We start from the raw sequence: 17,269 nt of genomic DNA, 5'->3' as shown, positions 1-17,269 counted from the left end.
CCGCCATCCGGTGGGCCAAGGACGAGGTCACACCGACTCACCGGACCGGAGAGCGGAGAGCGCGCCTGCACTGAAGCCGAGCCTCCCTCTCCGTTTCCGTGCCTGGCTTCACACAAGCAGAGCTTGCCCGCCCGCCTGGCAAGCGGCTGCGGCTGTCAGTGCGACTCACCGGCCAGATGTTGCTGTTAGAAGCAGGCCACAGCTGGCTCAATCCGTCCTGTTACGCATCCATCCTCCTCCTGCAGGCGGCCGTGACAGCTACTACATTTCCCACGCGCCGTCACGACAAAATAAACAAAAACAAAACAGTCCCGTGCGCGTCCACACACTCCTCGTGCAATATATAGTGTATTGTTTTTCTTCTTCTTTCCTTTTATCCGGTGTGAGGTTCCAATGCACCCGTCTGCCCCTGACGTCCGCGCGGCACCCAGTCACCCGCCCACCAACCCGCCCAGCAACTATTACCGATCAGCGGCGTGACGTCACCATGCGGCTGTGGATCGCTTTCCGATACGGGAATCGATCCGGGAGCCGATGCGCCGTTCCACGCGTGGCTGATGGTGTTGCGGCTGCAGAAAGCCCGTGTTGCACAAGTGCGATGCAGCGCGGCAGCTTTGTGCAAACAGCGCTGCTGGAGAGAGGAGGGATGCAGCCTGCAGCGGACACCGTGCGTGTGTGCGTGTGCTCTCTCCTTTACGCAAGTGCTGTAGGCCTGACTGGTCCTTATGAGACTCACAAAGGATGATTAACGAGTAAAAGTGTATGAAGTGCGTCATTGTAAATGATGCATCCAATGCATGGACGCACATAACGGAGAAGACTAATTAACATCATGATACATTGTATTTTGCATCCTTCCTGTTTTTGCATTTTTGGGTTTGTAAAGTACTTTGAGCTGCATTATGTGTATAAACACTGATATTAGATAAAGTGCATTATTAAAACTGCATTATGTTTTTGGTATTAGGTCAAGATATTAGATACGTTATGTCATTTTCAGCCAAACTCTGAATATTATTTTATTGTGGCAGGAACAGCACATCACTATAAGAGCAACAGAGGTTGCTAAGCTAATTTGCATATGCTGTCCCTGCAGGTTATAGCCTAAAATCAACCATATGACAATAAATACACTACAATAAATATGTTCATCAGTGTGAGACAATTAAAATGTGTTAAGTGAGGTCACAGCGATCTTCCACCTCGAAAACCTAATAAATGAATCCTTGAGTACAGGTGGACTCCCGTCTTCCTGAAATGTGACGTCTGGTTAAAGAAAAACAGTAGACGAGTACATGCACATGCCCATTTATTGAAATGATAATTAAGAGTCTGTGTGCAGTCATCAAGATTAGCGGGGTCTTACATTGAGATGTGTCTTCAAACACGTGAGGGATCTTCTGTTTAAAAGCTGCCTTCTTCAGTCTCTTCTGGTACATTTGCATTTAAAAATGAACCATTTACAGACAGCAAACAGTTCATGAAAAATAAACCTGTTCTTCAAAGCAAACAATATCAGAAACATATATTTGTCATTCCTTCTACTGCAAAATAAAACCCAGCGTCCACATACAGATCGATGATGCATCACTGCTGTGACGGCCCTAAGCGGCACAGTAGTGTTGAACATGACACGTCTCTTGTCAGAGCTTTTCAGCAAGTTCGTTTCAAATGACAGTCTGCTACTGCGGCATCACTTTAGAGACGCAGGTGATGAATGTGTTGGATTTACGAGGGCAAACTCGGAGCTTAAATCTTGCTGTTAACACCCAACTAAATTATTCCTATCCTTTTCATTTTTAAGAGATTTTTCTCCGCCTGACAAATGTCCCTGTAGGATTAGGATTTTACTGTCACCGTTAGGTTCACGGTCACGGCTATTAAAAAGAACACCGCTAAATGACACAAAGCTGAACTGTCTATCAAATAAAAACAAATTAAATTTTGAGATATCCCGACAGTCAAACTACTTCAAGCCGAGGACGAAGAGGTGGAGTCACTTCCCGTCTCCTCCGTCCATGAAGCTTTCCTATCGTCAGTCTGCACCTAAAGAAAAGACTCCTACACTTAACTTGATTTAAGGCAAATAAAGCAACTTGTTTTTGACAATCAAAAGGGTGTGAAAGACCTTATTAGTGCCACATGAGTGGAATTTCAAACCGGTTTCATACTGGATCAGGTGTCAAAGTACGGAGGAAACCAGTAGGGCCCATGTGGCCTTGAAAGCTGTCTAATCACATTTTTTCCAGTACTTTCCAGCAGAATATAACAATAACTCGTAGAGACATAATCAATTAAATGAATGCAAACTGGACGCTTATACGCGGCAGAAAATGGATGGATGTATTCACCAATTAAGTTGTCAGTAAAATCAATATTTGCACATTATGTAACGAGGACCAACACTGACAGTCTTTGCTACAAATGAAATTAACTTTCGTAATAAATTTATGTTATGTTACCGAGTAAAATGTAAAGCTTTGAAAGAATCAATACGGCAGAAGTCTGACAGACGACTGAAGAGAGAATATCCATCGACCTGCAGCAAATGCTTTTCCAGGTTTGAAGTTATCAAACGGACAAAGTGGCGGTGAGATGGAGGGTTTGTTGTGATCAGGCTGTGCACTAACACTAACTTCTCCTACTGATGTCTACAAATTAAAACACACTGCATGAGCAGGGACTAACTGCTTGGTTGGCATATTGAGAACTCACTTTGTAAAACTCGTCCGCCTTAATCTTCACAGGGAATTACGCTGGACTTGACTTTCAGCTCGGCAGTCTGCTGAAGGTGGCCCCTATATTTCCCAGAACACTTTATCTGTTGTTGCATGAGTGTTGGGTTTATAAGGCTGAATGGGAACGCAATAACATAAACACTGGAGGGCTTAAACATACAGAATAGACCTCATTTAGTTCTATCACTAGCAAGTTTCTAACATACAACACTTGGCAGTGTTGTTTATTTACTGTTGAGCTTCCTAATAATGAAGAAATTGAACTTGCAGCTCCCGATAGCATCAAAACTTCTGGAAACTAACTTTAGATTTCGTTAAACATGAGGTATTTTTCTTCTTGGACGAAAAGCAGCATAAAAATGCAGCTTGCACAATCAAACGACGCACGTTTCTCGATGTTAGATCTCAAACACAACAGATTTGCGGGCGAGTAGTAGAGGAGGGCAACCTAAAGAAATCATCCTTGGCCCCGTTTAACCACACAAACCATCAGAATGCACTTTGGCATGTGGTCATAGCTGCAGGGAGGCCGTCTCAACCAATGATCGTTTCCACCCCGCAGCCGGAAAACACACAAACCTCCAACATCCCTTTAGAGAGCAGGAGCCCTTGATCCAAACAAATAATAATTCACGTCACTGGAACCACATTTCATGAGCACAAACACTTTAAATTCACTAACTCGATCTTCATACAACCAGGGAGGGAAACTAACACCAGACACCAGTTGAAAACAGGTGAATTTAAGCTTTAGCTCCACTTTGGGTTCAAAATCAAACTGATTTCTCACTCAACCAGCTTCTTTGGACCCAAAATCAGTTAGTTTCCTGCCCTTAGCACAACTCGTCTTTCAAATCGAGGAACGTCAATACAGAAATTAAAAAAACACTGCGAGCACCAGCACAACAAAATCTGCGTGAACTCTTTTTACAAATGAAAGCAAATAAATAGAGGACAGTACCTTTGCATAAACATGAGTACAAAACCTAACAGTCAGTGGATGTACAATAAATGCGAGTGAATCCGAGGGGGGTTCGGAGTAGTGTGTTCGTAGATTTGTAGGAACCATGAACCAGTGTTAGAACGAATCCCCTTTCCCTCAAAACCAGAACCTCAGCGCACTACTCCAGGTCTTCCACATCCTCCGTCATGATGGTGCTGGTCTGTTCTGAGGTCACACCTGGAGAGCAAAGCAAATGTCAGCATCCGAGGCCGACGTCAGCATCCGGGGCCGACGTCAGCATCCGAGGCAAACAGACTGAAAAACCCTCGCTCTTACTAAAACACTTCCCCGCAGTTCTTACTTCATAAACCCCAAAAGAAAACAATATCGTACTTGAAGTATCATCGTCGTCGTCATTAGGAGACTTCTTCTTGTCAACATAGCCATGACTCAGCAGCTTGGACATGCTGACCGGGACAGCCTTCTTCTCATGACACCTGAAGGCGAAGGAGAGACGTCATTAGGACGTCCATGATGCCGAGAAAAATAAACTGGAGTCTCACAATAAAGATTCATACTCACGTTCTCTTGTATTTGTTGGTCATGGACAGACCTTCCATCTCATTGGCAACTTCATCAGGAGACATCTGTGGGATGGAAAAGTTACCCAGATTTATGCTTATTTGTGAAGCACTTAACGACAGTTACAAGCTGAATGTAGCAGCCGCTTTAGACTAATAAATGTGGGCAGTTCTATACAGATTCACTTTATTGACAAATATACAAGCCGACGAGCAAGTTGAACACATCGTGGTGACAGAGCGAGGGATGGAGTGATGGAGGATGCAATTTATCATGCGATGGAAAAGGATTAAGGGAACTGGCATGAACAGAAAACAGCCTTAACCCAACAGCAAATATTTCATATTCACTTATTTCGCTTGTGTAAAACTACCAAATTTTACTTCAATATGAACACTGTCCTATATATATATATATATATATATATATATATATAGATATATATATATATATATATATACTGTATACATTAAAAGAAACAGGGCTATTCTCTCTCACTGAAACCTTGATAACACTACAAAGACACGTTTTCAGTTACTTTGATATAAAAACAAAAACATTGCTTAAAATATACTTACTGTGTGTTTTATCCTTTCAATACATCACTCTGTACTTACCTGAAACCTTTTAGAAATATTTCCACAAAGCTACCACACAGCCAAAGCACGGGCAGCAAATGAAACCCAAATGAATTTGAACCAAACTGCAAATGCGACGATGGAGCAAAATTAGGTGAAAAAAAGGGGGAAAGGTGGTGGTAAAAAATGTAAAATAAATTAAATTAAAAAAAGGATGGAAGACATCGACACGGTATAAATGTTTGGGGGTGACTAGTCTGGTCCATTCACCTCTTTATCAGGGGAAATTATATCATCTCTTTCCCAGGACGAACTGTTATCAGTCCCAAACGGTGCAGCCAGAAGGCGAGCAGCCTTCATCACGCTGTCGGGAGACGTTGGTTTGCTTCCGCTGTAAGCACAAAACCACGGTGACATACGATGTGAAGTTACTGCCGATCACATTCTGGGACATGTTGGCTGTGGCCCGAACGCTTGGTGAGCGCTTCATACGGCTCTCGGGGAGGACCGAGGAGCATTTAGAAATGTTGCGTTTCATCTTAAAAACCCAGTCGGCTGATAGAAATACTTCATCAGATTCTCTTTGATTAAAGTCAAACCCAGAGGAAGATGTTTGCTTTCATAAGCTTTCATTTTTACCATAAACAATATTGTTTTTAGGCTCCAAGTTTAAAAAAAATGTGGGTTGGGAAACGCACAAAAACCCATCATCTCTTTGCTCATTTGGGCTCTCACCCCTTTGACTCATCTCCATACCAGTTGGGCGGATTGTAGGCCTGCATGGGTTGGTCATCGGCATCAGCATCATGACTCAGCAGCCCTGCAGGGGGGGGGGGGGGGGGAGACGACACAATGCTGGAAATGAAACACTGCCAGCAATTATGAACCCTAACCCAGTCTAGTCAGCAAATAGCCTTTACGATTACTCTACTACAAAGCAAGTTTAAACTCAGTGTTTTAGACAATGTGTTTTCTTTTATGCTGCCGTTTCAGGATTTGCATTTCAAAGGGTGTCGACACCCATTAAATAAATGTCGTTAGCGTTCTAGTCATGAGGATCTGAACAGCCTTATTACAAATGACACCGTAAACCAGCACATTTTAAAGTCAAACCTTTACCTTTGTGTCCCCCTCCCTTTGCGAGCTTGACATACTCGGAGTCTGACGCAAAGATCCCAACCCGCCTCCCGCTGTTCCTCTCCACCGGAGAGGTTTCGTCGGCAGTCTGGGACAGACCCGGGATCTGGGAGGTCGGTCCAGACGCAGCACCGCTGGCCACAACCCCGGTCTTCGTACCTGCAACTACCTGAGAATTAGGCTCCACTCATTTGCTTTCTTCCCGCTAATTAATGCAAAGCAATATACAGCCATGATGCGCTGCACGTTTTAGGGAAACACATACTGTGTTTCAGTTGCATTGCTCTTAAGAATTGTTGAATGTTTTAGCGTTACAGGTGATGGAGCCAGGAAACACTTTGCATGTCTTACCACCGGGCTTGGTCTTTCGATGGTTGGGTACTGCAGCACTCATTTCAGTCGTAGACATTTCACAATCTGATTCTTTATAGTCTGTTAATGAAACAACATGAATTCAAGGCAACCTCACTGGTTAGCAAACATAAAATATGACTTAAGATCTAAATTAGTGACTGTGGTTTCTTTTTTTTTTTTTAAATCTGAACTCAAAGCATTACTTGTTGCACAAACTATTTCTACCACACAACAGATGTCTTGCCCATTTTTTCCTTACTCATCTTCCACCAAAATGGACGGACAGTGGGAGGGGACAGAAATTGAGATTTTCTTTTTTTAATATTATTTAATTTTTAATAGTATGTGGGCCGAACTTACCAAAAGACAAAACATAGCAAAAATACAGCAAGTCATTAAAAAAAAGAAGTTTGTACCGTTAACTAATAGCAAAACCATCTTAAATCATCGATTTTTCTAATGCAGCCTGGCCTTCTGCTTCCCATAACGTTACCAGAGCGGCCCGTCTGCGCTTCTCCATCGACATAAATGCAATGACGTTAAAATTATTAAGGAGAAATAACCCTTATTTTTGCATGTGAAACAATGCATATTACAACAATTACACCTACCGCCAATTACATTTAAGTTTATATCAATAAAAAAATACATTTAATTCAAAAGTGAGTCCACTTTGCAGAGGATGCACACTTGCAAGCGGGCGTAAAATGTTTCGTTTGACCGTACAGACAGTGTATTGTCTGTATATAAAAACATACAATATTTAGGGACGTACAACACGCATCATTTTTATGAATGGAATAGTTTAATTTAGCATGTTAGCTAACAAAGCCATGCTAATTTAGTTAGCCGCCTAGCTAGTTGCCGCAGTGGCTTCCCACCGCTAACCTTACTTATCTCTGCAACAATGCTAGTTTTTACGTATGCAACTGGCATTAAGACACGCAGAAAATCAGCCACACTACTTACATTATATGCTGTTTTTCTTTTTTTGCTTTGCTTGTTGCAATTATACGCCGTTAGCTCCCTCCCTTTCTGTCGGTAAAAGGCTAGACCACACACACTTCCGGTGGCACCTGCTGCCGACTTCCGGTACGCTAAACAAAGATCGTGTATATTCAACAAAAGGCTGACGTAGTTTTATAGGCTGTGAAGTTATTGTTTGTCATCCGCACGAGGATTGTACATCAAACCGGATCTTAAAAATAGGACAGAGTGAGAGCTCTTCTTGATATTCATGTTGTTACTACATACAGAGACGATCTTTGTCCTTTCAGAGGACATTATGGACCATAAACTATGTGTTAACATTTTAACGGTTACAACAGCAAATGTAATGATTAAAATATTTTATTAGCACTATCTCAACATGTCTTATACTGTTATATTGTTTCCATGACAAGCTGCATTACTGACCAATAAGCATTCATCAAATCCAAAGAATCTTTATTATGCTTGATAGATGTAATTCCATTAAACAGAATGTTTGTAATTAAAATAAACAGTATTAGTAGCATTATATAGTAGTATTATACTAACTCTGTGAAGAACAATCACGTAACATGCTCTAAATATGCTCTTATATAGCTATCAAAAGTGTTATTTTCAACATTCTTTAGGATTGTTGACATTGCTTTTCAAACGGGAATGTTTGGATACTCATTTATATTAAACACAGGGTCGTTAGCACATGCAGTAAAAACCTCAGGTTAATGTGTGACAAATCAATAAATGATAGGTTAGGAGAATACTGCCAATGCTCTCTGATTGGAGCTTGGGCTCGGCGATCACTCAGAAGTCTTTGACGCAGTCGGGGCAGAGGATGTCCTCTTTGCACGTCAGGAAACCTCGACCCACCAGAGACACGCAGCACTTTTTGCAGTTGAAGCAGTCGTTGTGCCACTGCCGCTGCTCAAAAGAGATGTACTTGCTGCCTCCGAGACCTGAGAGATAAGCAACAAAGAGGAGCCATGAGTAATGTAATAATCCTGTAATTGATGGTGATTGGATACACAGAGGCTGTGGTTACTTCTGTCTATATGTAGTTCACGTGGGAATGCTAATGTAATGAGATTTTACCTTGGTTTTATCAGTACAGGCTGGTGAAATGTTGTGATTTCACTTTACATTTAGTGATGAGAGAGAATGTTCCTGCATTTTTGATGAAACACTCCTGACACAAGTGCAGGGTCAAACTTTACCACTGATCGGGGTGGTGCAGGAGACACATTTCTTGGCAAACAGGTTGCAAAAGCAGTCCAGGCAGTAGGCGAAGTCGTCCCGAGAGGTGAACCTCTGGCCGGCCAGCTGCTGCTTGCACCCGAGGCAAACAAAGCACTCCTTGTGCCACGGCTGGTCACGGTAGTTCACTCCTCCAGTGGTGATGGGCTGAAAGATTTGTGTCATGTAGTGTGAATACCTATTGATTAAAGTATACTTAGACTGAGTGCTATTGAGACGTCTAAAAATGCTTTTGATACGTTTTTGACTCAGACATTTTGTGTTTTCAGAGCTATGCATGAATGTATAGCTTCAAACTGTTTAATTTGTGTCATTTATGCTGTTTGTTGCTTCTTCTCATAACTGCACTAGTGATTTGGACGTCCAGGTTCAAACCTTCAACCCAGTAAGCACAGAACTTAAGGTGAAAATACAAATTGATAGCAGCAAGAGATGACTACAAAACACAAATACAGTGGAAGTGGAAGTGGCTCGCTGTGTGTAGTTTTACCTTCTTGCAGTGGATGCACTGCATGGCAAACTGCTTCTCATAGCAGGCCAGGCAGTAGTTGTTGGCGTCCTTCTGGATGAAGCTCCTGCTGCCAATGGGCTGCTGGCAATGGTTACAGGTGAAGCAATTCTCATGCCAACTGTTGCCCTTATGCTCCATCTTTTTGGAGCCTGGTGGGAGGGAGGGAGGGAGGGAGAAGGACAATGTACAGTAGGACCTTGTACTGACATTCGGATCAGCCTCAACCAATTACAATTTGCAATTTGCTGATGTCATGTGAGCTCTGTAAAGTGAGTGCACAGTGAAATTCAAAGGCTACTAAAGAACCCTGAGAGAAAATCCGAAAGGCCTCCTCACCTGGCATGATGGTCTTCAGGCACGCATGGCACTTGGAAGAGTACTCGCTGCTGTAGCACTCGATGCACAACGGCATGTCATCCTTGGTGGCAAAAGGCCGATCCACCAGAGATCGGTCGCACTTGAAGCAGAGGAAGCAGTCGCTGTGCCAGTGGCGGCCCTTGTATGACAGATCCTGCAGAGTCGACGAAAGGAGAGAGCGTTTGGTTTAGTTAGAAATCAGAGGGAGACTGTTATGTTTCTGCATTTGCTTTTTTTTCTGCTCGATAGAAACATTTCAACAACTGTTAAGTTAAAACATCAGTAAAACTTCACCCTCAAACACCGAGACATGAGACCAAAACAGGGACAGCTGTGCAAACTGAGGAGCACCACCTCTGTTCAAGCCTTCATGCTGGTTGATATGCGATGTATGTTTGGTGTTGGGTGACATGAATGGTAAAATATGGGTGAGGAAAGTTAAAGAGTGACTGGGTAAAGAATGATTTGACCTTGCTGGTGCAGCTGATGAGCTTCTGGCACACTTCACAGTTGGTGGAGAAAAGATCCTCGAAGCACTTCACACAGAACGGCTTGTCGTCCTTCAGGATGTACTTCTGCCCATAAAGAGACTTTGTACACTCTGTACAGTCGTAGCGCTCAGCCATTGTGACTGAATCTGCTCTCTGAGTCTTCTGTCCTAAAAGATACAATACAAAGACTTTTCAGAGCAGTCCTCAATGTGATGTAATTGCAGCCAAGATAAACCAACTAAACTTTAAAACTTGGATTGGATTTCTGTAAATGAGTTGACATATAATACGATAAATTAAACATCATGCCTTCATGACCCCGTACCAGATAAAAATAAACTTAATTGATCACAAACAGTCCCCCAATTGTACACACGCTGGAGAGCAAATGCCTTCCACTTCATTAATGGACATAATGTGACTTTCAAATTTGGTTTACTTGCTCCAAAACGGACACATCTTAAGAGGTCTTAATTTGCTCTAAATTCCCCAGAGAAAATTGAATAAGTTGAAATCATGAGTAAGAGCAAAAACAATTAGGTGGAAGAGGGGCAAAGCAATGAGGAGAAAAGGTAAAAGGGGAAAAACACTGACAAAGTAAAGGAGCAGCAGAAAAAACTCAAAAGAAACACAACATACAAGAAGAAGAAATGAAAGAAACGCTTGCATCATCATCTACTGCAGACTTTTGAAACTTTCATTCTGCTGGAAGATGCCATTAATCGGCAAATAGCATCATTAGAGGTTTAAATATTTAAGCAGATTTTTCTAAGAAAGATTGTTGCATAAAATCTTATGCAGCCTCTGAAAGTCAATTGTTGGAGGAAATCCAACTGGAAAATGATCATGCTCCTTTAGTGTACATTTGATATCATCAATACATGTCTCCTAGTTATTATTATCAATGTCTTGTCAATGTCACGACAGGTTTTCAAGGCATTTTCTGACGTTGACTCTCTCTCCGTTAGTGGTCTACATCGCGTCACCGGTCACTTTCTGTCTGAAGCAGCCTCAAATAATACCTCTTCTTCTACAAACACAATACATCCCTTTCTGAATCCTCTGTACCCTCTATTACTTCTAAAAACCCTAATACACATCTTAATGATCCTGAACATAAACCTCCTGTAATACTTTGCTTAACTTGCTTCTCATGTCATCCATCTAGAAGCCTTATGCCTCTATTTTTAATGTGTATCACTCCATCTGAAACAACTTGATGTCATTTTAAGATATAGTTTTAAAGCAGAAATCCTAATACCGGATCAAAAATACCACAAAAGTAACTAACAGAGAAAAGCAGGAAGACATGAGGAAAGTGCAAAGAAACATTGGGTCAAAGACGAGACAAGAAGGTGAAGAAAGAAGTCTTACCTGTCAGAGGAAGAGCCGGGTGCAGACTGAGTCCAGAGGTGTCTTCTGAGCGCTGTCGTGCATCTGCCTTTTAAAATCAGGGCTAAATTTGACTCACACTAGGCAGGAAGCTGAGGTAGCGTCACCAGAGTGGGCAGGCCAGATTATATTTAGACGGCTATATAAGCCAAAATGCAGAAAATCCCAACAAACCCCTGCCTTGAAATGTGGGAACCTTTGAGCATGCAATCACTCATACGGGACACAACTTGTAAAATATGAATATATGTGAAAATATGAATGTCTGCATTATCTACATATATCTACAAATTCATTTCACAGGGTTTTTATTACGTCAAAGCAGCAGGAAAACAGAACTTATGTCAGCATCAGAATAAACTTTCTTGTGACCCAAGCAGTCGAAGAGAAGAAAACCAAATCTGGATTTATATTCATTTTGACAGTTGAGATCATAACAAATCAAATAAGCATTTCATATAAAAAGGGACCTCGATCTCTTGATTTGATTACATTTAATTCAACGATGATTCATTTCACCATTCTGTCCCTGAAGTATTAATGGTGCTGCGATTGTATCTATTTTTGCAACTTTCAAAATAAAACCTCTAATGAGAATTAGAATAGATAAATTATATAAAACTAAAAAAATCCCCATTATACAATAGTTTCTAAATGTACATGCCGTCTTTGTTTGTTTTAATGGTTCAAAGAAACAGCGGGTCACGTCAGAGCTAAACTGCAGCCACGTGTTAGTCCTCAGCCTAATTTCTGCAGTGAAAAATACTGGAATAATCTGTCCATGTGTGACTCCAATGAGTGTCGGTATGTGCTGCAGTTGACATTTAAATAGTTCTTGTAGAATTACATTTTCTGATGGGTCATGTTTGTTTGTACTCTGTACTCTGGAAAAAGGGCCACTTCAGAATTAAGTAAAAGAAACACGAGCTCTTACTCAGAAAGCACTGTGACATGTAAAGATCATGTAAACATCTCATTAAGCTATTTGCCAAATTAACCCAATGTACCACAGCCTGAAGAAAAAAACACTGCTGAATTGAAATACAGGATTGTGAAAAGGAAAAGTCAGGACATAGTCATGATTAGGTAATGAGATAAATGCTTTTCCAAGGAAAGCAGTTCATCAAATGTTCCCATTTGCAATTCTTCCATTATCTACTTGATTTTTTTTACAGTAAACTGACAAACAAAACTATAGGTCATCTATAATGTCAGGTATAAGTAAATAACAGCAATTTAAAGCTGTAATGGCATGAAATGTAGCTTTGCTTTTATTTTACAGCCTTGTCTTCCTTGGGTTTTGACATTAATTGGGCTGTATTTAGAAGGAGGCAGAGCTAGTGTGCTGCCTGTCGAGTTAAAGATTTAATGGAAAAAGGAAAGATTTAAAAAACATCTCCATCTGTTGCATTGCTCGCCAGATTGTGGTGCTAAATGACTTATTTGACCTTAAAATCAATGTGTTATAAAAATGTATAAACATATTTCACTTCTGTATTTAAATTAAAGGTATCTTAATATGAAGCTTGGGTCCAAGCCTAACTATAATTTAGAATTTAAATTGTAGTTTAGGCTGGCAAAATAAGCACACAAATATTTAGTATTATTTTATTTTTTCGAAAACGAACTTCCGCCGCGGTCCATTTCCGGTTTTATTTTGAAGGTTGTAGCAGGAAGTGCTAGTTTAACAGATGTTTCTTTGACATCCGGAAAAGCTTGTAAACAAACGGGTTTCGTATTACAAAATAAGGAAGAGAGGCTAGACTTTCGCAATGAAAACAGTAAATATTTAGCTGAATAGAGAAGGAATAAAACTGCTAAATATTTCCAGTGAAGAACATGGAAGACGAAAAGCGGAACCCGGACTGGATGTCCCGTCTGCCCGAGGAGCTGCTGGACGTCCCGCTGTGGAACCTGGCTATACCCGGTAAAACAGAAACACCGGGGATATGTTGATGATCTTCTGTATGTACACTAACGACCAAAAATATATGGACAGGAGTACTTTTGGGCATATGTTTTCTCACCACAGGGAGCCATGACAGCATGTCCTTCTGCCTGGATGTCTCATCCCCCGTCCTGAGATCAGAGCCCTGCCTCCTCAGAGCGATCGACAGGCTGTTTCCCTGCTGGACTCGACCCTGTGTCTCCCGCTGGGCTACCACACAGGTAGAGGAGCACACATACTGTACTGTAATGCCATTGAGCCCCAATTTAGTCTTCAAGAGGGTTCGAAGTGGGACAACCGGGCCTCTGGTGGTGCGTTCAAGTGGTGTCAAACATTTCTAAATTGTACTCTTAAATGTACTCATTTAGCAGCAGGGATTACTATGCATGATATCATTTGATCACTACTACTTATATTAACATGTAAACTGCATTTTAATATTATGGCTGGTAGGGCTAATTCTAACTACTACATATATATAAAAATAATATGTATATATATAAGAATACACAGTATTTGCCTCTGAAATGTGAAGTAGAAGTACTGCTTTATCTGGTTAGATGCTAAACTATATTTTGTGGAATCTAATCTTATCTAAAGTAGCTCCTCTTTCTCTTCTTCCCTGTGTGTGTGTGTGTGTGTGTGTGTGTAGCAATCCGTCCTCAGTGATCAGTGTGAGCTTGGTGTTCGTTTCTTGGACCTGCGGATCGCCAGGAAGCCAGCCGGTGGCAACAAATTGTTCTTCGCCCACGGCATCTACACACTGATGACTGTGAAGGTACACACACTCAGTCTAAAGCTTGACACACAATCCAGACGTCACTGGGAAGGAATGCAACACATATATGTGTGTTGTATATGTTTGTGTGTCTGCAGGAGGCCCTGGACGAACTGGCTACCTGGTTGGACGCTCATCCAAAAGAGATCGTAATCATTTCCTGCTCGCATTTTGAATCGCTGACCGATGAAGATCACTTCCACCTTACGGAGTACATCATCACGCTGTTCGGAAAGAAACTCTGCACCTCACAGGTAGCTGGGCCGCTAGAGAGTCAGAGAATCATGTTTATGATAAATATAATCATTAAAAGGTTATTTATTACGCCAACATGAAACATTTGCTGCTTCCAGCTTCATACATGTGAGGGTTTGCTGTTTCATATCATTGTGAATTGAATGTATTTAGGTTTCAGTTTTAAAGACAGTAAAAACTTACTGTGTACATGTGTTTGTATGCAGGACATTCCCACTCTGCGGTCCTGTTGGTCCAGACGTCAGCAGGTCATTGTTTTCTATGGGAACCAGCAGATGGTGCTGCAGCACCCTGAGCTGTGGACTGAAATACCTTACTGGTAAATACACAACAGGGGTGCTTTAAAGTTGTGTCTCTAATAGGTCTGCGACCACGTTTTGCTGTGGACTTCTCTTCACTGTGAGATGTAAATCAAATAACTAATTCCAACGTTAAACTGACTCCAGGTATGCAGACAGCCCAGATCCTAAGAAGGTGATTGCCTACCTGGAGGACCAGAAGAACAAAGGAAGACCAGGTACGCAGTGGTGGAGGAAATATCCAAATCACTTATCAAAATAAAAGCAAAATTACACTTTACAACATTTACTTTTACAAGTAAAAGTCCTGCAGTAGGAGTAGAAATATATAAGTATGAGCAACAAAATGTACTTCAAATATCAAAAGTAAAAGTATTCATCATACATGGCCCATTTTACTGGATCATTAATATTGGTGTATTAATATGTAAATGGTACTTGTTGTCCAAGATGTACAACAATGCATGATGCTCTTTACTTGTTTGTTTTCCAGCTGGTTTCTACGTCAGCGGTCTGAACCTGACAGAAGACGCTTCTTACGTCCTCCTCCATCCGCTCCAGGGCATGAGGAAGATGACGATGAAGGCTCTGTCTCTGCTGCTTCTCTGGGCGGGCGAGCAGCGGCCGGGGCAGGAGGCGGACGCGGTCAACATCCTCTGCTGCGACTTTGTGGCCGCCAGTCAGTTCTGCTCGCTTGTGATTGGACTAAATTACAAACTGCTGAGTGGAGCCGGCGCGCTCGCTGCTGCTCCTCCTCCTCCTCCTCCTCCTCCTCCTCTTCCTCCTGTCTGCAGGATGCAGCAAGCGTCTCCCACAGATGCCATTGGAGAGTCAACATAGACAGAAAAATCATTTTTGCACTATTTCATTTGTTTGTCATATTGTACATATTGTTTTTCCTAATGTATTGGAATTTTATAAACTTTTTTTGCTTTGCATGCTATTTTGAAATATACACTAATATATATAGTATGATGGTATCATTAGCAACGCTTTGATGCCCCTGAGGGGTTTACATACAGCAGTTATAATAAATGCAAAAAGAAAGCAATAAAAAAACAAAACAGCAATCAATGCAAAAAAAAACACAAACATCACTGTTACCAATGTAAACGTAAAAGTATTAAAATGTTACTGACTACATGTGATCACTGTCCGCTCAATGCTTTGTTCTGTGTGTATAAACAGGTTTGGCTGCAATTTACATTTTCTAATTAGACTTTTTAACCATAAATATACAGTTTGACTCATCTTGGGCGGGTGGGTACAGCAGACTCGTTTTTACTGTAATAATGGATGCAAAATGATAAAAGTCACGAACCGGATCCTTGTGTCACCGCTGAGCTTTAGTGGCACCGTCACATTCCTCAAGAGGAGTCATGTTTTCAAGGCAGATCCACAGTAGAGCCGGCACCTTCACACAAACAAACACATCGTTAGACTGAAAGGAAAGGAACAAGATGCCACAATTCTACCTCGTGTATCCATTCATTATATTCCCTTGGAAGACGCTTACCTATTTTGTAGAGAGATGATGCTTTTTATTTCCCTTTGTGTGAATATAAAAGGTTAAATCATATTCAGATATAGTGCGTCTTTCGTTCAGTTGTTCACCCAGGTGGAGTTGATGCAGAAGGACTGGACGAATAGCTACAAGCTAAGAACAAACACTCACAATTTCCACACAGGTTTATTCAATGAGAATTCACAATGTTGCTCACACAAGGAAAACAAAACAGAAAATAATACAAATCTTACTGCATTGGTTATGGCACATGAACAGGTCACTGTATTCTCCACTTTAAAACCTATGAATGAGGACGTCTGTTTCACCGCAGTGTCCGTAAGCTAGCTGCAGTGCATTTACTGCAGAACAAATCAAAAGCAACAGTGCGTAGACAAACATTTATGGCTGAATCCTATCCAGATATCTGTTGACTATGTGCACAAACTTTGTACCAGAGGAAACCGTTGTCAATAAGCATTACACGCGTTTGTGTAGGGTTTGCACATTTGCTGGATATATTTGGAAATGTTATTCTTTGTGAAAGCATTCACATCACATTGTACTAGAAACGGTACTAGCACGGTTTATAAAAAATAAATATCCATTTCTTACTGCTGAAAAATAAGATTTGAAAACATCTTCCCAAGTAAGACAGTTGCAAAAATACAAAAAGGCGATTACTCAGGTGTTATGGGTTAGAGATATCAGTGTTGGAAAATAAAAGAAGTAAAAAAAAACAACATACATTTCATATACAATAACTAGTGTTTATGTTGCTCCTGGACGCTGAAATGTGTTGATGACTGCACCGATACTCGGAGTATTTCAATTACTCCATTTTCAACTCCAGCACTGACAAATACTGTATATAAAAAGGTACTAGAGTTGTAAATGTGCTGTGTTATTTGTGGTAGTTCAGACATAACTTCTACGTAGGATCACAGTGGTATATCCCTCTCTGAGATAAATTTACTTTCTGGACATATGGACAAGAATGAGAGGGTTTGCTGTTGTGTGACAAATCTTGACGGAGATATTCCGTATTCATTTTTCAGATGTTTTGGGGGAAAAGCACATGCACATTGGCTCTGTGACTTCAATGGAATGGTCATAAACGAGAGGCCCAAACTGGGGGAATCCAGCACCTGTGACCTGTTA

General features: G+C 41.2%; 2 protein-coding genes and 1 pseudogene across 6 annotated transcripts; 1 reads left to right on the top strand and 2 right to left on the bottom strand.

Annotated features, from left to right (window-relative positions):
- Positions 1-1,292: 1,292 nt before the first annotated feature.
- LOC142952771 (uncharacterized protein C7orf57 homolog) lies at positions 1,293-7,429 on the bottom strand. 5 transcript variants are annotated; one of them, XM_076094707.1, is made up of 8 exons: positions 7,302-7,429; positions 6,330-6,410; positions 5,961-6,143; positions 5,577-5,661; positions 5,112-5,232; positions 4,264-4,328; positions 4,075-4,178; positions 1,293-3,918 (listed from the first exon to the last, which is right to left on the bottom strand). In XM_076094707.1, the coding sequence occupies exons 2-8, from the start codon at positions 6,385-6,387 to the stop codon at positions 3,860-3,862; spliced, it is 675 nt and encodes a 224-aa protein (XP_075950822.1). In that variant the 5' UTR covers positions 6,388-6,410; positions 7,302-7,429; the 3' UTR covers positions 1,293-3,859. The 5 variants fall into 5 exon arrangements, with proteins under 5 accessions (XP_075950822.1, XP_075950823.1, XP_075950820.1 ...); XM_076094708.1 differs by having other exon boundaries at positions 5,961-6,137; XM_076094705.1 differs by lacking the exon at positions 7,302-7,429 and adding an exon at positions 6,749-7,276 and having other exon boundaries at positions 5,961-6,137.
- Positions 7,430-7,704: 275 nt separating this feature from the next.
- Positions 7,705-13,565, bottom strand: LOC142952770 (four and a half LIM domains protein 2-like; annotated as a pseudogene).
- LOC142952769 (PI-PLC X domain-containing protein 1-like) lies at positions 12,999-15,747 on the top strand. Its single transcript, XM_076094703.1, has 7 exons — positions 12,999-13,251; positions 13,357-13,493; positions 13,925-14,050; positions 14,149-14,304; positions 14,512-14,624; positions 14,752-14,822; positions 15,098-15,747. Exons 1-7 carry the CDS (start codon positions 13,164-13,166, stop codon positions 15,442-15,444), a joined length of 1,038 nt encoding a protein of 345 aa, XP_075950818.1. The 5' UTR covers positions 12,999-13,163; the 3' UTR covers positions 15,445-15,747.
- The last annotated feature ends 1,522 nt before the right edge of the window (positions 15,748-17,269 follow it).

The sequence above is a fragment of the Anarhichas minor genome, unplaced genomic scaffold, assembly GCF_050575085.1.
Source record: "Anarhichas minor isolate MPS153535 unplaced genomic scaffold, ASM5057508v1 ptg000018l, whole genome shotgun sequence".
In the NCBI taxonomy this organism is placed as follows: Eukaryota; Metazoa; Chordata; class Actinopteri; order Perciformes; family Anarhichadidae; genus Anarhichas; species Anarhichas minor.
This window is presented reverse-complemented; position numbering and strand designations above follow the sequence as displayed.